The following is a 22077-nucleotide window of genomic DNA, read 5'->3' as shown; positions in this document are numbered from 1 at the left end:
TTGTTGTTGTTGTTGTCGCTGGACAGCCACAACGTTCTGCTCCTCCGTGAACAGCTGGACCATCATCTCGTCGTCGATGTCCATCGCATCAATCCGACAAACACCTTGTTGGCGGGGCGGTTGGGCGGCGGTGACGGCGACCTCTGTTCCGGTCGAAACAGCAGCCGCCGGTCAAGGGGGTAGCGGCGGTGTCGATGGGCAGCGGTTCCTAGACAGGCGGTGACGTCTATTGCAAGCAGGGCGCGGCGGTGGTGATGACGATCTAGAGGGGTGGGAGTCGGCTCGGCGTGGATGGGAGGTAGGGAAAATGGTGCGTCTGACGTGCTGCGAGGCGCCGGCGCGCCCGATCTACACCCTCGACGAAGGGGCCGGCATGGAGTTGCCGGAGCTTCTATTGGGCTCGAAAACGCGCCGGCGCTTTTTGGGACGCGCCGGTGTGAACTCATTTTGGCCTCCGACGTCCAATAAGCTATCGGGGCCGCTATGGGGCATCCCGGTGGAGATGCTCTTAGCATCCGCGACGCTCGTGCCTCCTGATTCCCTAGATGGTATGAAAGCACCGCAATGATTGTGTCTTCGAACATGGGCGCCTATCAATTAGAGACCTGACCATCAAAATCAAAGATGAAGCTGCGTCATGGGCCATGGCAGGGGAAAAGGGTCTGCGGGACAACAAGCTAACAACTTGGGACTTGCACTAAAGCCCCCTTTCTGTAAAATCGAGATTGTAACCTCTTAGTAAACGTGTAACAAATTCTTTCTTTTTAATGAAATGAAACGCAGACTCCTTTGCGTTTTCTCGAAGAAAAAAACATGTGTGGTGGTGACCTGCAGGGTGTTGTTTGGGTTTCTGAGCGGACCCACGTGTCACTGACGATGAGAATACGCCATTGTATTTTATTTATTTATAGGGACATGTTGGCCTCAACATTCCACTATACACTGATGTAAGGGCGCCAGTCCCCTGAGAGTGATATATCCATTTGTTCTTTCACTACGCCGTGTGCGCATTCTTCCAATGATTGAACACTGTGTAACATTCTATACATTGGAATCGATCTCTGCTACAGCAAGTCATGCATGGATATCAGCTGTCATGCAACTATCTAGGAGTGCTCAGAATCATGTAAATTATAATGCTTTGATGATCCATATGTCACTTGTAAAATTGGATTGCATTCGAGGGAGAAAGTCTAACAGTATCCCGATGCCTCCAACTCCGAATTATATCACGCATAATCTGCCGGGCATTCCCACTGAAACTTTTCTCGCCGGGGGGGGGGGGTGTGCAACCTTCTCACTAACATGACAGCGCAAACAGCTGAAACACTCTCGAACATCCATGTTCACATGCTTGCGCCTGTAGGGGTGATGTGAGTGACTTATGGAGCCATTGGAGCGCCTTTTAAAAGGTGTGCGTGAGGTGAGTCATGCTTCACGGTGTAAGTCAGGCCAGCGTGACAATGCGTGTCTGTACATACACATGATAGTCATCAATGGACTATCAAGTTGGGTCACCAACATATCTATAATCCTTATGGCCAACGGTGACCCAATCAATTGGCGGTGCCCAATTGAAACATCGTGTCTTTTTCTCACTTCTGGGATACCCCATATTTTGCACAACAGGCCTTGAACGAAAATAATAAATGTGCTTGAATAAAGATTTCTGCCTAGAGTGAAGGTACTAGGATTCTACATTCATAGGTTGAATAAAGAATATCAACATCACTGCCTATAGTGAAGGTAGAAATCCATGCAAGTGCAGACATGTTTTTCAAACAGGCACACGATTTGTGCATATTTACAATTATATAAGTGAAGTGTCACAAGTATAGCCACCATTCCTCATATATACAACTGCATCACATAATAGAAAGCCAATAAGCAAATATTTACATCCTTGCATCATGCATCAACGATTTCTTTTTTCACTCCTATTCAACTAGCCCACAGTCGAGTGAGCATCTCCATTCGGCGACATGTGTTGGTGCTGAGGCGAGCAACAAGATTTCCCCGGTGCTTTAGAGCAACGAGCTTTTCTGGGTGCTTTAGAGCAGCAAGCTGACGCCAAGTACCATCATGTGAACACCAAATCACATCCTATGGATCCTCGACTTTAGGCACCAATTGTGGGCTTGTGGATTTGTTCATGGTAGGTAACCTAAGCTGCTCACAGAAGACCCAAAAGAAACACATAAGTTGGACATTGCACCGACATAGACTATCAACTACCTTCAGCGAGTACTACCTCCGTTAGGGATTATCAGTCCGGCGCGTATTTTTAGGTTGTGAATTCAACCAACATAACATGAATTATACAATACAAAAATTATGTCATCAGAAAGTAGAACATCTAAAATTTCTAATGATATATGTTTTGTAATATATATATTTTGTTACGTTAGTTAAATTTACATCCTAGGGATACATGGGGGCCTTATAATCCCTAACGGAGGGAGTAACTATCTTTATTAAAAACTATCATTTGAAATGAAGGGAAAATTGAGCACAAGCAAAGTGATATAGATAAAAGCCACGTCAACGAGTACTGACCTTGGACCTCCTCGTGCTCAGTGGTACAGGATTCTTCTTCAATGGTTTATAAGCAAATGTTTCGAGATCCATCACTGGTGGTGGTGACATTGGCTTAACAGCACCACTCTGCTTACTTGTGACCTTGATATGGAAACATATAACAGCATTTCTTTTGTTAGTTGTCTATATGCGGCTAATTAGCTTAGTATGCCAGCGATATAACTGAAGGGAAACATGTCTGGAAAGGAAAACAACGTACCGGTTCACTCGAGGGTTCAAGCTTGACATCACTTGAGGGTTCATGCTTGACATCCAAACGATCAGCAAACAAGAGCACCTTCATTTGAAAGAGAGGACAATTAGCTTGATGTGGAAATAGTACTAAATCACAGGATGCATCGAAACATGCAACGTACCTTGTTTAATGATTGTAGATTTGATGCGTCAGTTGCAAGAACTTGTGCTCCGAGCACCATCGCAGAAGCATTTTCACAAGGGCAGAAAGGGCATGTTATTGGCTTGTATACGCATCCATCCTTCTCAGACCAAACACCAGAATGGTGAGCAGAACCTTCGCCGCAGAATTTTCGAAGGATCTCTTGGTTGAGTGAAGAAGCATCACATACAATAACATTTACCACAGCTGGTGGTGATGAGATGAGATCTTGTGCGAAGTCAATACTTGATAGTCCATGTCTCGAAAGATATGTCAAGTAAACTTTCGAGGGCGATGACAATGAGGATGAAACAAGAAAGCCATCCTTCTGCAATCCAAGTGGTGTTTGGCATCTGGTGCAATAAATACGAAGTTTTTTTCCTGCAGATTTATTTGAGGAAAGCTCTACTGGCTTGGAACATCTTTCAAGCTTAATATTTTCACACCTGGACATGTTCATACTTCTACAACACAGCCCATCAGCACTCTTCAGATCTCCATGCACCAACCTCGAAGCAGAATCAGTATTACAAATAGATGTTCTTGAAGGATTCAAAAGATTAGAATGCTCTGTATCAGTGCAACAGCTCATAGGAATATTAAGCCTTCTCCTTTTCTGGTGGTGAGAATTTACGCTTTTGTTCACTGAAGATTCATGATCCAACTGATATCCTCTATCAGCTGTTCTTTCAGGAGTGCCCGCTGATGTGGACACACAAGAATGATTTCTATTCACTGTTGAGAGTGAAGCAGACACGTCTACGACCTGATCTTCATCATCATTCATCACTGCAGAGGTATTTACCTCAGAATGATTGCTGGGACTAGCAACTGGATCATCTTCAGAAGTTCCTTCCACAAGAGTAGGCTCTTGCGACCTGTCTTGTGATGGACCAAAGACAGTTAACTTTTGATATCTGCAAGGGGATAGCAAGGGTAATTACATAAAAACTGAATTAAACATAAGTCTCAGGAACAAACATGTCAAAATGATGATAGATTACCGAGGAACAGAATCACAATTCCCTAAGTCAATAACACTGACTTCATAATCCCCCCCAATGTTTGCCTTGTGTTTTGAATTGTACTGGACTTTGTGGGGCGGAGGGAGATGGCATGCTGTTGTTAGACTTCTGGGTATGGGGGAGCCTTTTCTCTTTGCTAAGTCAGAAGATTTTGAAGAGATCTTCCATGCTTCTGGTGATGTATAAGACATACCATGATTTTTAGGGTCTGCTCCTGCCACAGCATCAATATTTGAAACCTCAACACAATCGCGTTCCTTCTTTACCTTCTGATTAGTTTGCGGTACTGACACCTTGACACTACCGTGTTCCTTCTTTACCTTCTGATTAGTTTGCAGCCCTGACTGGTTTGAGAAATTTGATTCTGCCGAAGGCAGCTTTCTTTTATCACTGTGCACTGTAAGCATATCAGCATCAATGTTGGAAACCTTGACACCAGTGTCTTCCTTCTTTACCTTCTGATTAGTTTGCAGTACTGACTGCTTTAAGAAATTTGATTCTGGCCAAGGCAGCTTTCTTTTATCACCATTAGCTGCAAGTATATCAGCATCTAACTTAACCTTAGTGAACATGTCTTGACGTTTGATCTTTATATGTTCCTGAAGAGTTCACCATTTATTTCACATAGTCCATCCCCATTTAGAAAATCAAATGCATAATAATATCATTACCTCAGCCTTTTGAAAAAACTTATTCAATTCAACCATCGTCTCCTGGAAGCTACTATAAAGCTTAATAGAGTTCTTAAGCCATTTTGAAATGTGTACAAGGTTTCTCTCTTCCTGATATCGTTCATCTGTACAAATAACAGTGATCATAAGTAACTATCAAGAACAGCTTACCACATCCATTGGTATACAAATCAATCAACTAGGAAAAATACAAGAATCAATATTCTGTCTGGCCATGCAAACAATTGGGAGTGAGTGCTGAGTAGTGTACCAATCAAAATTATGCCTCCATAGTCAAATTTATGCCGAATACATCGACCTATAAAAAATTTATACTAATTAGTCATTTTCAATGTCTTAATTACAGCAACTGATTTGTGGGCACATCAAAAGCTTAACTATCATACCAGCAGCTTGATTCAGAGCACGAAATGCTTGATGACAGTACCATTCACTCCCACTCAACAGATTCTTTGATGATTTGTAGGAATCATTATATCTCTTTTTCAGCTTTACTTGGACATCATTTCTGATCCATGAATTAACATCAGAATAAACACAGCAAAAGAAACTGCACTTTTGCCTAGAAGAAAAAAAAGGTACTTACATATTTGGAAAAGGAATGCCAACAATGACCTAATGTCTTAGTCAAGAAAAATTGTGGGGTGTCAAATACAGATGTAGCGAATGAAAACATTAATCAGTTCGTTATTAGCAATCATGCTACTGTTCGTAAGGCAGAACTTCGACAATAAACTAGGGCATAGCAACGGAAATAAAGGATACCACAACCCTAGCGTTGTCATCAGAGAAATCAATTCCTTCAGATACCTGAAACAAAAATCGGCAACGACAAATCATGAGCTTCTGACAGCTGGTACACACAGGCAGCACTAAGAATTTCAAATTGGCGCTTATGCATATGTAAAATTCATTTTAAATGTCAACAATCAGCACCTTCCCACGACAAACTGCAAGAAAAGCAGCTCCTCCTTTACCAGGTTCCTGTTGGGTATTCTTTCTCACTCGATTCTTCACGATTTGTTTTGCACCACCTCTGCCTTTCTTAAGAGGAACCTTACCAAGGATTGCATTATAGTATCCATTTAGGACAGGCTCGAGTTCCTCAGTGCTCCCTCTAGGCTCTGAAACAAATGAATCTTAGATAAGCAACAAGCAAGAAACTGAAAATGTGAAGAGTGTGTCTTTTGAAATTTTGAAGTAAAAAAATCTTACCAACAAAAACCGGCTTCTGAGCATTCAATCGTGCCCACTGACCTGTCTGAGTCCAGCGCACTTTCAGTTTGTCCAACAACTTGTAGCTAGGAAAGAACACTAGAGCACCACCAGGCACTATTCTGCATATTTCTTCTATTGAAGCTCCAAGTTCGTCCTAAAAAAATGAGAGCATTTTATATGGAGAAAAGGTTTTATGGCAGCACATACAAAAATGAATAACAAATTACCTGGAAAGAATATGCATCTGCAGTTTTATAGCTAGCATTCAACCGATGCGTTGTTGGGCCAGATGATAGTACACTTGCAAAAACCTGCATCATGGTACGACATTGGCTGGGAAAAACTACAAACGATTTTTGGTAATATCTCTATGCAAGCTCCGTATCTTATCCAGGTCATGAGTGAATTAAGGGTTAGAGGCTTAGAGCTCAACAAGCAAAAGCTTTTTCTGTCCGGTCCAGGACAGACTGTATTTCAAGTGATGAGAAATAAGAATCAGTTCACAAACTTTATATAATCTCTCTGACTAACAAAAAACCTTGAAACTAGACAGAACTGGCTTAACCATGATTCAAATTGGTTAGATAAGAAGCTGGGACGTGCACAGCAAAATCATGCATATCGGTTAGCTCAAAAGGTTTAGCTTTCAAATAGTTTCAAATCCTGCAACTCTTTTAAATTTTAATTGAATTGCCTTGCCATTTATCATTATGCACATTTTTTTATGGACTACCGGTATTTGTTTTAATCATAGTAAGAGATTCATAGCTAGTCACTATCAGATAAACCTTGGGAATCTGTCATAACATTGTGACTGAATTTTCTGTTCCATTACAGTGGAGCAAAATGAAAAAAAAAACATATTTTCAAGAAATAAGGAAACATGTTTCAGATTTTACCAGTAGTTAGTAAACATGCATTGTCACTTGGCTGTGCTGGTATTTGTAGCACGGCCTATTTGCAAGAGACACACCTGAGAATCAGCATCGATCACGTGAGCAGCTTCCATGCAAGCATCAAACTGTACACCAAGTTCAGACGCAAAGGAGCCCATTGGAGAGAGTGTGCTGCAGAGATGTGAAGTTAAGAGCCCGGTGTGTATTATCTGTTGATATGATAATGTACAGAAACTCTGATGGGCTATTTAGTTTCAGAACAATTATATAGGTCAGTGGGCCATGTGCCTACAAGGTGCTGAAAAGCCTGTTTGACCGAGCATGTCTATAGGGTGAAAACGCTATCCTCGGCTAAATTCCAATTCACAAGAATCTGCCGTACATACATTTACAATATTTCCTATTATACATGGTATGCCGTCACTCTCTACATACACTTACATTCTCTCATATGTATTCTTTTCAATGTAATACTCACCATCTGATCAGATATGTGGATCATCAAATCCACATCTGCTACAGTGAACTTAACCACTTTCCTAACATTTTGATGAGAAGAGAACTGCAAACGTGGATACTTACCCAGATGTCAATATTACTGATTGGGTCAGATTTGCAATATCTTGAAAGACGACAGCAGGATTGAGGCACCACAAACTCATCACACATCTTGGTTCAGTGGCAGAAATGCCTGCAAATGGTATGATTCAAAGGTTATATGATGAAACTACAGGTGTTAGATGTTGGAAAAGAATTGGATCAGACTGTCAGCAACTTAACCAACTAGATTTGTAATTACAAGAACATCTGAATTTGATGCATCAGGAAAAGGTTTCAGGGAGTAACATTGCTACCTTCTCTCTGAACAAACCGTTGGAAAGCAAGCTGGTAATCATACATATGGCGCCCATTCCCAGCGAAAAAGTAGCTCAGTGAGGAGAATAGAGCTGCAAAATGTGTATGGTATCATTAGGTTAGTACTAAATTTACTGGAGATTAATGGAGGAAAAGGTACTGCTTACTCTCAAGTGTCATAGCATGATGACCAGCTAAGCGATCTTCATCTGACTCAGTATCCGAAGCAGCCTTGACTGCCTAAAACAAGAAGGTGATATTAAGAATCAAGGTGTATGTTGAAAATCTTGACACATGCCACAGAAAGAAAATTTACAGAGAAAATGAGAAAAGAAAGAGAAAATGTTCCACAGCTACATTAAAACTTGCTGACATACTCTAGAGTAACTGCATTTTGAAATTTAAAGTACGAAGCACCTTTGTTGCACAGTCTTGCAATAGTGGGAAGTATACAGGAGTAATACCGGCCCTCTGGAGTTCCTTCAGGGCATTTTCACCAGTCCAACTGAGGATTGCAAAAGGTTAAATAAACTGGATTCAAGAAAATGCTTATTTTTGTGCTTTGTTGCAAGCACGAAATGTAGAGCTGGAAGTTAATTATGAAGATGGAATACAATGTTTTTCAAAATATTAATGGATGATTGTTGGATTTAGTATGTTTCAAAATAGCCACACAGAGTAACAGGTCAACGTACTGAAAATAAATAGACACTGCACGAAATTATCCAACATTCCATTATGTATTTCATGAGCAGAAAGTTATATGGCCCTTGAACACTTCCTATACCGTCTAATGACAGGAAACAAATGTCCAGGATGCCTTAGTACGTAATGGCATTCCATGTCCAAATAATTTGTACTATACTAGCTACACAGGGTCATAGAAGCAACTGGCCAGCCCTGACATCTCAACTTGAAGCAAACACGAATTAAATCCTAAAAATCTGAGTAGCTCTTCCAACTTTACATATCACAGATAATCCATGTCGATGCGACAACCCTGACACGATTCTTTGGTTTAAGCTTTCATGGCCTGCGCGGCAACATTACAGATACATGTATGGGCATCAGGGCGATAGGGATACAGGGATACAGCATTTTTTAAACCCTGATACAGGGATACTTTTGCCTATTTTTTAATCGATAACAGACTTATATGTCTTAGCAGGAACATCAGATTACATGGCAAAGACACATGTTTTGCTTTGATTTTCCTAATGCATGCAGCCTCACTTCTAAACTGAGGAAGCAAGACTATCAATTGTCACCTTACATGGATGGATTCACCACAGCTGTCTTTTTTCCAGAAAATGACTTTGCAAGATTAGCTACTAATCATACTCCACCATTCTCCACCTATGGTTTGTAATTAGCAACATGCAAACACGGTATAAATTCCTTGGGGATCATTTACTAGTGCATATTTATTCCTAAAACCCAAGTTTGGTTTGGTCGTGGAGATGGAGAATGGAAGAACAGTCACAGCGAGAGAATGGAAGAACAATTGCAATCTTGCCCCTAGTAAATCAACCAATGTAAAAGGTTGGTGCATGTCTAACGATCCTAGACTACTAATACCTCATGATACTTCTTTAAGCACCATAAAACCGTGTATATTCACAAAAATGCAGGTACATCTTTCAAGGGTAGGAATATGAGATGACATACATTAGGTAGATAAATCAGGTAAGAAGCAACACAAGGTTCCATAGTACATACAATGAAGCAGGATGTTCAAACTCGTTATCGCGGACATTGACTTCCTGGTCAGTAATCCAATTTCTAAGCCCCTGCATCAGTACTAGAGCTTAATCCCTGAGACAAGTTAAGGAGGAAGAGTAGGAATATGAATTCTTATCATCTCATAAATGTACCTCAATGACATCATGCAAGGGCTGGTATATCATTGCAACAGCCTGATTAGTGGCCAACCTTGCTAGTTCTCCATCCAAACCTTGATCACAGAAATTAATAAGTTTAGCTTAACATGAGTTGCAACGGAAAGATATTTTTTTCTGAAACATAAGATTTAACAGAACAGTGATAATTATATTACTGTCAAGTGATTCTGCATCAACATCAACACTTCCAGCCTCACGTGATATGTCTTCTATGTTGCTGCAAGGCAAGGATTTGAAATGGGTATAACAGCTGGAGTTTACCGTTTTGTTATTACAACTGCTCCGAAGAGACAATTTCAGAGATGACAATTGACTAATAGAAAAGGAACCACAAGAAATATATTACTAGTTACTAGCTTAACTAACCACTGAAGTACATCTATCAAGTCAAAGCGTAATTGAATGGCTGAAAAAGAATCATGAGTCTGGACTTACTGTGCTTCATCAAGAATAACAACTGAGCCACGGATATCAATGTCCATTGCTCTCCTGACAATTGGACTAATTAGGTAGTTGTATGGGCAGAAAACCAGTTGAGCTGCTTCTGCAAGGGTTTGTGCAGCAAAATATGGACATCCTGCAGATAACCAAAAAAAAAGGTGCCAGTAGAATAGGTGTGAGCATTCACATGTCCCTCGGGATTCAAGAGAAGACCATGTAACCAAACAGATAGACAGACCCTTGACTTGTTTCCCAACTCTAAGAAGATCCTCGATATCATGAACTTCATAGGAGCCACCGGTCTGAAGGGATGGGTGACGACTTAGTTTCTGTGCATTCCTGCCAACACATTTCACTAATCGTATTAGCAAGTAGTCAGGGGAGGGGGGCTGTTCCAGTTCCAGGTTAAGCATATGATTTTCCATGAGAGAAGATCGGAAAGCTCACTTGAATTCTGGGCATCCCTGAACTTTGTCATCTAGGAGCTTCTTGCTGATGAAGGATAAAAAGATCCACTAAACGATTAGCAATGACGAACACAAAGTCCGAGGATTAAAAAAATGCTTCTTGAAATGTTACCAATTCTCATCGATTTGGTCAGACATGCATACGTTCTGATTTACACAGTAGTGCTTCCTTGAGGCCTGCATTGTATGATTACTAACTGGTGAAACTACATGCCGTTTAACTTAACGAGCCGCAAGTACAAGATGATTGAACAGATGTCTTGGCGTTTATCTGTGCCACTGCTACTTAACATTGGTTGGATAATGCGTTTCCTTTTTTAAGTGGCAAAAAGAAATACGGACTAGTGTGCATTGAGATGGGAACGTTAGTTACCAAGATGGCCATGTGCGGCCGGTACGCCGTCTTGCGGAGCTCCCGGACCACCTGGGTGATCTGCGAGTGCGTCCTCCTACAGAGAGACGGATGGACAGGCAACCAACCAAGAAATTAGTCCAGATCTTTGAAATGGAAATGCTAAAGTGAATCGATCGAGATTCGATTCGAGGCAATCAGCCGAGAAACCCTTGAATCAAGGTTGGTTGAGTAACAGGAGGAGGAGCGCAGATCTTACGTCGCGTAGTAGATGGTCGGCGCGTTCTTCCTCCTGGCCGCCTTCTCCGGGGCGCCTGGACACCAAGAATCGCAACAGGGAAAATGAGAAACCAAGAACGAGCGGGCGCGAGAGAGGGGGAGAGAAAAAGGGGGCGTACCGGGAGTGGCGTGCTGCTGCTGCTGGGTGTCGTCGGCGACGAAGCCGCCGCCGTGGAGGAAGGGGTCGGGGGCGGCGGCGGGGGGCGCGCGGAGCGGGTAGTGGCGCTGCCAGGCGAGCGCGGAGCAGAGGAGGGAGAGCGACTTGCCGGTGCCGGTGGGCGACTCGAGGAGCGCGTGGGAGCGGCCCTGGCGGCGCGCGCGGTCGAGCGTGGTGATGACGCGGCCCATGAAGGCCAGCTGCGTGCCGTAGGGCTTGTAGGGGAACTCCACCGGCACGCCGCCCACCTGGTACACGCCGCCACGCGCGGGCGCGGGGGCGGGCGAGGACGTGGGCCACGGAGGGGCGAAGTCGTCGGCGGCGGCGGCGGCGGCGGCGGCGGCCATGGCGGCGGCGCCTGTCGACGGCGGGATTGGGCGGGATTAATTGGGGGGAAATGAAATGGCACTCTCCAAAACTGACGCCGCGCGCGCCGCATCAGTCAAAATATCACGACGACGACCTGGTGGGCTGGCTGACGTTTCTTAAGCTTGTCAGCCCATGTTGACCTTGTGAGGCTGGGCCTTGTGATGTAAGCTCCCCTCTGGGTTTGTTTCTTGTCCTCCGGCGGCGGCGGCGAGCCAGCGACGCGTCAAGAGTTTCGCGTCTACCTCTCACCCATCACCTCCGCCATCTAAAACTACTCTCGGGGTTTGGTTTGGTTTGGTGTCTATGCGCCCTTGTTGAGTGTGCAACCTCAGGTTTCTCGGGGGGGGGGGGGGGGCTCATCAAGGAGGATCTGCTAAAAGATGAGAAGGATGATTTCATTTGGGAATAGGAAGTCTCGGATGCGCAGAAAAGTTCCAAGTGGTCGACAATAGTTAAGGTTCACACGTCGAAGGGTTTTAGCCATAGTATAGTGTAGGGCGATATGTGATCTGCATGGAACCCTGCAAAAGAGGTAATTTGGAGGAAAGTTCAAGAGAACTTTTACTGCACAATTTGGTCTGTCTTGTTCATTGGGATAAAGCGGTGAATAAAGGCTCGTGGCTGTTTTGCACCCAAGTTGTTACGACGAGATAGTATGATGGGTACCAAAATCCTAGATCCACTGTTTCGGATAAACTAACAGTTTGGGTCCATCTGTTGTAATAAAAGGCGTGTGTAGGATTGTTGGTCAGGTGACTGAAGTGCATATTGGACTCTCGGCTAGGTTCGTGGGTGATTTTGCAAGAATTAGAGTCTCTATTGATGTGAACACCAAATTGAGTACAATTGTATCACTTACGAAGAGCCAAAGGAAGGAGTTCTACCATGTTTTGAATGAGAAGCTACCGACTTAATTCGATAATTGCTGTCACTTGGAACATTGGTATCGAGAGTGGAACTGGAGAACATGACAAAACTGAGCTCAAAAAAGGGATGTACCTAGTGCCTAAAGCTCCCACACATTGTGGGGTCTAGGAATGGTATTTCTAGGCAAATGGGGCGTATTTATCCTAGCTGATGGCGGTAAAGGTTATGGAAGAGGTCGTGGTTCTGGCCACGATGCAACGATGACAGAGGCCATTGCTTTGCAAAAAGACTACAGCTGTTTGAACAACTTTGGATGCACTCTGGTTGTTACTGAATCCAATTCTTTCGAGTTGGTTAAAGCCTTATATTGAAGTCATTGAGGTTGCTATTCAGCTTTCTCTTCAACATTGTTTTCAGGAAGCTAATCAAAGATCCATACCTCAGCGCCACGATTGGTTATGAGCCTCGAAGGCATGGGCATCGTAACATCAAATTACCTGAAATCTGCTCCATCTAACAGAACTATCACAATCGACCACAACGCCAAACACATCGTTAATAAACTGCAAATCACAGCCAGAGAGAAACAAAACGGTTTGAGTAGGACAACACAGCCTTTGATGTCAATCCGTTGATGTGTATTTACATGAAAAAAAAAATCGGATGACAATCGCACAGGTTGCTACTTTGCTTTTGCTTTATCTCTATCTTAGAAACGAATGGCTACTATACAGTGTCACTCCTACAGATCACACCATTTTCGACCGCTATATACATCATCTTCCTACGGCTATATCCTAGCCTACAGGCAACTCCGCCGCAGCCTCCTCAATTTCAATCGCACAGGTTGCTGCTTTGCTTTTGCTTTATCTCTATGTCAGAAACGAATGGCTACTCTACAGTGTCACTCCTACAAATCACACTATTTTCGACGGCTATATACATCATCTTCCTACGGCTACATCCTATCCTACAGGCAGCCCTGCCGCAGCCTCCTCAATTGTTTGAGCCGAGTCTGGGCACGCTCAAGGCTGGGTCCATGGTGCGACAGGCCATGCCAGGACTCCTCCGCCTCACTCCTCCCACTCATCATCCCGAGCCTCGCGAGCTCGTCATGGAGGGACGCGACGTTCACGATGGGTACAGTGGTCGGACGCCCATGAGCGCACTGCAAGAGAAAAATATTTTAAGAGAAGCTCCCGTCTTCTCTTCACTCACTAAACCGAGTAGCAGCAGAAAAAAAAGGATATGGAGAATCTTGTGTCCTCTGACCTGGAAGCAGAGAGACGTTTCTTTCAGTTCTTCGATGATCAGGCAGCACTCGGACGGTAGCAAGGGATCGCCAAACATGATTGCCCCTGCAAGTGGTAAACCGAGGGTGAACATTGACACGATGCTTTGGAACGAAAACAGAACATACAGATTACAGAAAATGTTGAATAAAAAGTTTTGCATATGCAGAAGGGAATGAGTGGATACCTCTGCAAGCTTTGAAGTTAAGAATACGAAGAACTGCTGGGGGGATACCTGACGACCCATCAGTCTCATCAAGCTACAGAGAATATCAACAAGGTAAATAAAGGATAATGAAGTAGCGGTAACAGAATCACATAAGCCTCGAAGGCTCTTCAACAGTTTTCAGTATTTTCTTATTGTGGCCTCTAAGACCGTCGCCATCTGGTTTATTTCTTTTAATGAGAATGACACAAACTTAGGCAAAGTCCATGCATTTCTTTCCATTACAGATAGCAATTATATGAAAATTTTGCACCCAATCACTCATTGGCTCAGTTTTACATGATAGTATACATATCATCCCTCCGCTGCCAAGTAACTGTTGATTGTGACTGGCATTTTTCGAACATAAGAGTACCAACCATCTCTGTGTACAGGGTGTCAATAAAAGGCAGAAAAGCAGTGTACCTTCAAAGAATTTGACTTCCATAGGCCAAAGTAAACAAGAACTTAAAAGAAAGTGTGTGAATCACCTGCTGAATGAAGTCCATAAGATCTTTTCCTGTTAAATCAACTCCCAGAATAGATGGAACCTGTGTTGTGTAGATCATGTTTAGAACACGAGAATACAATAATGCAGTTTTTTTTAAGAAGATTTCATGTCACACCATTTGGGAAATAATCACATGCAATTTTAAAGAAAAACTTGATATATCAACTGCACTTCTAAAAGGCACTAAGACAGAAGTGTAGACAACAATAACCTACCTTTACCAGAATACACAAGTTACCCAACTCAAGAAGAACATTTATATCAGTTCAAAAGGAAGAACAATTATCCCTTAAATGGTTGATTCTTTCCAAAATACATGGTGAGATGGATCTCATAAAGATAATATACTGATGATTACAGGCAAACTAATTATGTATTGTCTGAAACTTGTCAGTTATTCTCTTGAAACTTCTGAGAAACCTGGGCTTAGTTTTATTATTCATATAGTAACTAATCTATGCACAATTTACAGTAAAGATTGATACTAACTTTTTTGGGTTTTATAACATAACAGTTTATTAATGAAATTACAAACCAATAGGCCACCTCATCCACCTCAAGATGTAGGAACAGTGATATTACAAACATGTTGAATACCCTCTGTTCTCTTTTAGTCTATATGTTAGATTAAAATTTTGTTGAATATTAGTCTACATTTTAGCTTTGTAATCAACAATAACACAGAAAACGAAGCAGTCCTACCCTCTCTATTGGATGCCATTAATTTTAATGATCTTGGATTGGTTGTTTACATGTTAAAGTAGTAGTATTAAATGACTTGCTAATTGGTCTTAAAATTTGTAGAATGTAGACTAAACAGAATGGAGGGAGTAGATACAGATGACAGAAGAGGTTGCTTACAGCAGCAAGAGTAACTGCACGAGCTTGTCTCCTCAGAATGTTCATGTTCCTAAGTACGAAGTAAATGGTATATGTTACTATCAACTGAAGGATGCTGTAAATGCTAGCAAAATTGCAATATCTGAAGTGAACTACAGTCAAGTCTCAGGTTATAAAAAAAGGGATACCTTATCCCTTGAGTACAAAAGGGGAACAGAAAAACTAAAATGAACACAAGCAGAAACATGTGAGCGACAACTTAATGAAAAATAACATATAAAAGGCTAAGCAGACCCAAAATAAAAGGGGGCTCGAGATGATAATCAAGACATACTTTTTGAATGATTGGGATGAAATGCTAGAATTGTTGATGATCCAACCCCATTTCTGAATCTGCTCACTATACTTCTGGAACAATTGATATCCAGTCTCGGGGAGAGCCTGCCAGTGGTAACACATGGAGGATAAGAGATCAAACAGCACATCTTGTGTTGGCACTCAAAAACACATTTTTAGCACACATGTTATATGAACACATTGCAGCAGATTACAAATATAAAGAGTACCATGTCCTCCTCTGAGTCCAAGTAAGTGATTCCTCGGTCTTCATCTGATAAAACCTGAAAATCCAAAGGATGTTAATATGTAAGATAAAAAACACTGTTAAAGAGTAGTTCCCAGGTAAGTTTAACATTAATAACCTTGCTACGGAGCTCCTCCAAACGTATCCTTTCATCGGCCGCATGCTGTAAAACAGTAAGATAGGGAATAACTTTGTAAATCTTTCAGAAAAGAATTTTCTGTCATCAGACATGCATTGTCTACTTTCATGCTTCAGAATTCACCATCAAAAATTCAAAATATAATCCATATACTTTCTGATATTTGGCATATATCCAAAAAAAAAACTCTGTGATCACGTGCAATTAAGTCAACATATCCACTTCACGAAATTATGCTAATTATTATTACTGCAAAGAAGCAACAAATAGATAATCTGCTAAAAACATTTCATTTTCCAGGAATGCTGTTTATCAAGTAATCAGCTACAAACCTGATCAACGAGGAGTAGCAATTTCCCAGATATGACGGGAATAAATTTCTTATCCAGCTGCAACAAAACTCTTGCCTCCGCAAAGCAATTTTTATCAATACATTCAGGAACTAGCGAGCTACAAGAGAGATTTAAAGGCCCAGAAGAAATGCTAAGTACATCATCATAGCATTCGGAAGAAACATGTGGCAACTCCAAAGCCTGCAAAAGAAGATAATAAAACAGTAAGTATAGAATATGTGCATAGTAACTGGGCCATAATGAAGTCATGTGCGTGAGAATCTCAAACTTTAATGCATGCTCAACTGTATGTTGGTCAGAGTCATCTCGCCATTTAGATATTTGAGCAGTAAAATTTTCAAACCCATCAGAACAGGCCTCTTCACACATTTTCACGTTTCCCTTCAAGCTGGCCCAAATGAAAGAAGTGTTCAATAACAGGCTCAAAGACTTCTTCAACAGTACACAGATGTGGGCAATAGAAGAATACCTTAAAGTTAGGCCAGAAAACTCACTGCTACTAGTCTCAGGAATAGGCTGTGTTGCACTCATAGGTGAGATATCTTCTGGTGCAGGTGCAGTATCTGCATAGTTAAAACAGTACAGAGTTTTAGCACTGACAACACAATACAAAGGTATGTCAAAGGTTGCGCAGCAGAAAAACCTTCTGATTCCTTCATGGGGATATCCCTATCGTCTTCTGCTGCTAATTTGAACCGAGGCTGATTCAATCCGGGGAATTTCCGTTTTCCTTTGTAAAATGGTGGGGCGGAACAGCTCCTAGATCGAACCTTGGTAAGCCTGGATCTCCGACCGAATCCAAAATCGTGTTGATTCAGTAGATCTTCAGCAAGTACGCTGTTGTTTGCCATGTTGGAAGAAGAAACCTTCAACTGGCAACCAGTAGTACTTCTCTCAGGAGAAATATTGTATGACAATGTTCCATCAGTTTTTGATTTCCAGGCTAACTCATCATCTTTGGAAACAAACTGATCCACAAAACGATCAACACTGCTGAAGTAATTAGGTGACTGAGTTTGATCATCGAAGTTATTCAGTTTTTTAGGTCCTTCACATATTCTTGGCGATTCACTGTTGAATATGTCCAATTTTTTAGGTCCTTCACATATTCTTGGAGATTCACTGTTGAATCTGTCCAAAGTAAATCTAAAATCACTATCAACATTTTCAAAGTTCCCATAAGCAAAGCTTATTGATCGCCCCTGAGATTCCAAGCCAGTCCTTGCATGACTGTGACCGCGAGGCGTATCAGCTAACATGTATGGATCAGAGAAATTAAGGTAATCATCTTTGATGGAGGACCTATCCATGTCTTCACTTTCCCACACTAGATGGGTATCAGGGAAGTTCATCTGAGGAATCACGTTAGTTTCAAGGCCTTCAACATATCCTGCTGCAGTCCCTAACTTCTTTCTTGTGCTGCACCTTTTCAAGATACTGGAAGTATTACGATCTTCATGGTAGAATCCATCACTGAAGTGTGACATCTCAGGGCAAGAAATATCAGCTATTGTCTCCGTGACTTCATTGAGTAGGTGATCCTCATTTAATTCATCAAAATCATCATAGAATCCATCACAGCTAGACATGTTTGACTTTATATTGGTCTCATTTTGCATAAAGTCACAGGTAATACTATTGGGTCTATTGACACCCCCAAAGCAAGGTTCTTGGAGATCAATATCCAGGCCCATTATCTCAGACTCTTGATCATCAGCTGAAAGGCCTTTGGTCTGCACATCGTCAAACTTTCCAAAGTTACAAGAATATGCATGCCCATGGAATATACCTTCCATCCGTCGCTTTTTCCAAACAGTTGGGTTAGCACCTGAATGATCACTGTCTTCTAGCTCAGAAGAACCATTATCGAACCACTGATAACTGGCCCTTTCAGGAAAATGAATACGGTCATTCCTAGCAATACTGTCAGCATGTTCAGATGCACCACTGGTCCGATCAGGAGAGAAGAGATGCCATGCAGATGGCTTCAGATCAAACGAAAAGCACTGTGAGTCTCTGGGTGCTGCTGCTGCACCTATACCAACATTGCTTTCTCTGACTGCACTCTTCTGCAGTATGCGTTGCTGTAAGTCAGCATCATCTTCCTTGTTCTGCACATGCTGATGCTTTAGGAGGCCCTTGTTTGACTTCACTGCAGCCAAAACACATGAACAAAGGTCAGAACAAAGGAAAACCAAAAGAGAACCAAGTAGTGAAATATGTTCACCAAGTTTACTAACCGTTACTTTCCAGAGGCGCGCCAACAGGAAGGGTGACATCAATAGTTTTGCCTGCCAACACGAAGGGTGACAATAACTAGTCCATCCATAGCAAGATCTTCTTTTCACTAAATTATTCAGTATTTTCAGACACTGAGGAATATAAAAATCTTGTCTCTAACCTTTTGATGGTTGTTGTACCTGCTTCTTCCAGTAGTTTGCGATAGTCTGCTCAAAGAAAAACAAGATACTTTGCCAATCCTGAACAGTGAGAAAAGAAGGAAATATTAAGATAAAGCTGTTACAGACTAAATTCAGTTTAAAAACGAAACAACATGCAAGACATCAGCGTCTTATTTTCTAAAGACCCTTAAGTCACTTTTAACAAAGTGCTTGATGTTTCGAACGAAAACTAAGTGTGCGTCATAACTCACTCCATACAGGTATGCTAGTTAAAATGAAGCTTTATTAGAAAATAAAAGGAGGAAAAGCAAAAATTAAAAGCGCGCTGAATCACCTTGAATTCCACAGTAGTCTTTGAAGGTTCAAAATGTAGATCGTAGCTCGATCTAGGGCAGCAGAAGTTTAGCAAATATGCAGGGTAGACATCAGTCTTCTGTCTCTTCCGGCTCTGACCATCCATTTCTTCATTTGTCCTCATAATGGACAACTGGAAACTAGCTGCCAGATTATTCAGAATATTATGGATTGGGTTTCTACTGACAAACCTTGAGTTGATATCTTTGAGAAGTCAAGGATGTCCCCAACTCAATTATTTGAAAAATGGTAAAGTGGAAGTAGATAGCAAACGATTGCCGAGAGGATTATAGGATACACAAGTACTGGAAATCCTGAAAAGGAAAAGTGCACTTTGCTGAAGACAATTCATCAGACTTCAGTTTTAACAGCTCAGAATACACAGAATTGACAATACCTTATTGCAGAACACATCTGTTGGTCCAGATATGTGCCCTGAAAGAACCCAGCTCTGATCTGATGTAGATATTTCATGAAGACAACTGGAAACATCATTCCCAAAACTGTTTGATATAAGAGCCAAAGGGGATGATGAAGGAACTGTGTATAGCAACTCATCTTCACTGCATTCATAGAAAAGACATGTAAACTGTGAATACATAGTTAAAACTTAGAAGTAAACTGCATAGCATGGTAGACTACCTATACCTGTCAGTATCAAGAAGTCTGACTATAACCTGAGGATGGATAAGTGCAACTCGCAGGACACACTTCTTCACATTATGCAGTTCTCTTTTATGACTACACAATATTGAAAAATATTAATAAAATCGTTTGTCCAATGGAGATGCTAAATAGAAGAAATACCATATGAATAATTAAATAGAGGCCACATGTACCTAGATTGCATTTGTTTTCTCCGCACAGGTTGGTTGTAAAAAAGCTCCCGAACAACAACTACAAAGATGGAAGTTTTCTACCAAGTTAGCATCCACGACATGAGAAAAATATAGCAAACACAGCTAGAGTAAAACATATTATCTCATTGTACATATGCATTATGTACATATGGTGCCCCTTGGTGAACATGTGGTATCATGCATAACACCCTTTCTAGTTTGTCTCAAGAAGAGATGTCGAAGAACTACCTGTCGTGCCAACAGCTTCCCTCTGGTCATCTATTCCCAGATGTGAGCATTTGGATCCCTGTGCAGTTAGCACAAGATATTCAGATACACTATGCATGGATAGATCAAGAATATGCACAATAATAAATAGGTAGAGTGTGCAAGTGGTGCCTTTATTATTTTGCAATATGAATTTGGTCTCCCACGAGCTTTCGTCCTGACTTCAACCACAGAGATATCAGAAAGAGATGCCAACGCTTCTCCATTTGATCCAAAACTTCTTGAACTAGATTCCACACCATCCATGACACCATGAAACTTGGATGTTGCTGTTATGGCAGAAGGAGGTTATGCGTCACTAGCACATCGAAAGTCACTGGATATTATTGAGTATTTTCTTTCTTTTGGAACTTGCACATGTAAATAAGAAGACCGAAACTACTGACTTACCATATTTTTCTCCTAAGAGAACCAATTCATCTCGAGTAATACCACAACCTGCAATAGGTACAACAAGGAATAACTTTTTTTTGTTGCCCCTAAAATCAAGTGCCAGCGATGAGAAAGTTAGAAACATAAGGTAGGCACACACATACCATCATCTTCCACTTTAACATAACACGCTCTGACATTTACTGAGATGTCGATCTGCAATCAGCATAGGAGTATAAAATACGTCAACACGTCATGCTGATGACCCATACTGAAAGGAAATGCATACTGAAGATAGTGCAAAATAAGGTGTTGTTTTTCATTTTTTCTGCATCTAAAAGGAACACTACCTTTTTGGCCTTTGCATCGATGCTATTGTATATCAACTCCTCAACGACCCTCGGGAGGTCAGACAAGATAATGCTTGAGCGCAAGGAGCTGTGAACGCTCTTTGGCAAGCGCTTTATGCTCTGCATCGGCCTATTCTGGTAATGAGTAAGTTTAGATCAGCCAACAGCATAAATAAAGAATGAAATGTACCGAAGCAAACTAAATACAAGGCGACATGGGAATACTCTTCCAGGAACTTCAAAAGATTAATAACTTGTGGGTGGGCTGCTTGATCAGATTACAAGATATGATTATTCGAAACTACAGAGCAGGGCTGATCATTAGGGCACGGGTTACATGATATTCGCATGTAGACAAGCAAAACCGCAAGGCACAGATTACTCAGACTGCAAGTTAGAACACCGGCCCAAACCCGCAAGCAGAGCACATTGCACAAGGAAACCATCGTTTGGGCAGGCAATTGGCCCATGTTCTTGGCGGGGGGCGGGTCCAGACGGCGCCCGATAATGAAATGTATGGAGGCACCCGGAATGTTCTTATCCGGCACCAGAAATGTCTGGTGGCGACTAGGGTTTAACCAATCATGGGTGGAGAAAATGCCCGTACCTGAGAAAACCAATCGCCGAAATTGAGGGCGGGGTTGAGACGGCAGCGGCGCGCCGAGGTTGGACCGGGGACGGCGATGGCGGCGACGCGCGCGGGGGCGGGGCGGATGGGAGGTAGGACACGGCGGCGGCGGCTCTGCAGCCGCGGAGAAGAGGTAGGGCGCGGCGGGCGGCAGCTCCGAAGGTCGGAACGGGGGTAGGTAGGCTTGAACTCGGCGGAGGGAGAAAGGAAGGTGCCGGCGGTACGGGCGGCGGGAGAAGAGGAGGTTCGCCGCGGCGGCGGAGGGCGCGCGCCGGCGGTGAGGAGAGAGAGAGGACGGAATTTGTTACTGTAGCTGTTTTTTCTGCGAGAGGCGGTCGGAGGAAATTTGGCAAGATTTGTTGGGCCTTGCAGGTTTATAAAATTGGATCGACACGGTCCAACAAGCCCAACTTTACGCATCCTGCTAG

At 42.3% G+C, this 22077-nt stretch overlaps 2 protein-coding genes across 3 annotated transcripts; both read right to left on the bottom strand.

Moving 5' to 3' along the window:
* Positions 1 to 1771: 1771 nt before the first annotated feature.
* On the bottom strand, positions 1772 to 10641 carry LOC124653429 (Fanconi anemia group J protein homolog). Its single transcript, XM_047192495.1, has 25 exons — positions 10582 to 10641; positions 10450 to 10494; positions 10241 to 10341; positions 9997 to 10138; positions 9717 to 9778; positions 9535 to 9614; positions 9380 to 9450; positions 8078 to 8165; positions 7828 to 7900; positions 7660 to 7752; positions 7388 to 7496; positions 6883 to 6976; positions 6137 to 6220; positions 5949 to 6063; positions 5628 to 5815; positions 5457 to 5501; positions 5278 to 5306; positions 5078 to 5199; positions 4942 to 4989; positions 4671 to 4795; positions 3979 to 4598; positions 2955 to 3891; positions 2798 to 2875; positions 2557 to 2679; positions 1772 to 2169 (listed from the first exon to the last, which is right to left on the bottom strand). The coding sequence occupies exons 1-25, from the start codon at positions 10605 to 10607 to the stop codon at positions 2104 to 2106; spliced, it is 3564 nt and encodes a 1187-aa protein (XP_047048451.1). The 5' UTR covers positions 10608 to 10641; the 3' UTR covers positions 1772 to 2103.
* A 2447-nt stretch (positions 10642 to 13088) lies between these two features.
* On the bottom strand, positions 13089 to 21148 carry LOC124653836 (DNA mismatch repair protein MLH3-like). 2 transcript variants are annotated; one of them, XM_047192898.1, is made up of 24 exons: positions 21022 to 21148; positions 20836 to 20887; positions 20690 to 20737; positions 20411 to 20568; positions 20261 to 20318; positions 20012 to 20069; positions 19821 to 19913; positions 19570 to 19735; positions 19471 to 19486; positions 19153 to 19376; positions 18818 to 18896; positions 18657 to 18707; positions 17060 to 18568; positions 16886 to 16979; positions 16702 to 16804; positions 16396 to 16596; positions 16043 to 16087; positions 15908 to 15961; positions 15676 to 15782; positions 15363 to 15411; positions 14482 to 14541; positions 13973 to 14045; positions 13766 to 13851; positions 13089 to 13661 (listed from the first exon to the last, which is right to left on the bottom strand). In XM_047192898.1, exons 1-24 carry the CDS (start codon positions 21145 to 21147, stop codon positions 13464 to 13466), a joined length of 3708 nt encoding a protein of 1235 aa, XP_047048854.1. In that variant the 5' UTR covers position 21148; the 3' UTR covers positions 13089 to 13463. The 2 variants fall into 2 exon arrangements, with proteins under 2 accessions (XP_047048854.1, XP_047048855.1); XM_047192899.1 differs by lacking the exons at positions 13089 to 13661; positions 13766 to 13851; positions 15363 to 15411 and having other exon boundaries at positions 13972 to 14045.
* Between the last annotated feature and the right edge of the window lie 929 nt (positions 21149 to 22077).

Source organism: Lolium rigidum, chromosome 5 (genome assembly GCF_022539505.1).
Source record: "Lolium rigidum isolate FL_2022 chromosome 5, APGP_CSIRO_Lrig_0.1, whole genome shotgun sequence".
NCBI lineage: Eukaryota > Viridiplantae > Streptophyta > Magnoliopsida > Poales > Poaceae > Lolium > Lolium rigidum.
The sequence above is the reverse complement of the archived record's forward strand: the minus strand, read 5'-3'. Positions and strand labels throughout refer to the sequence as shown.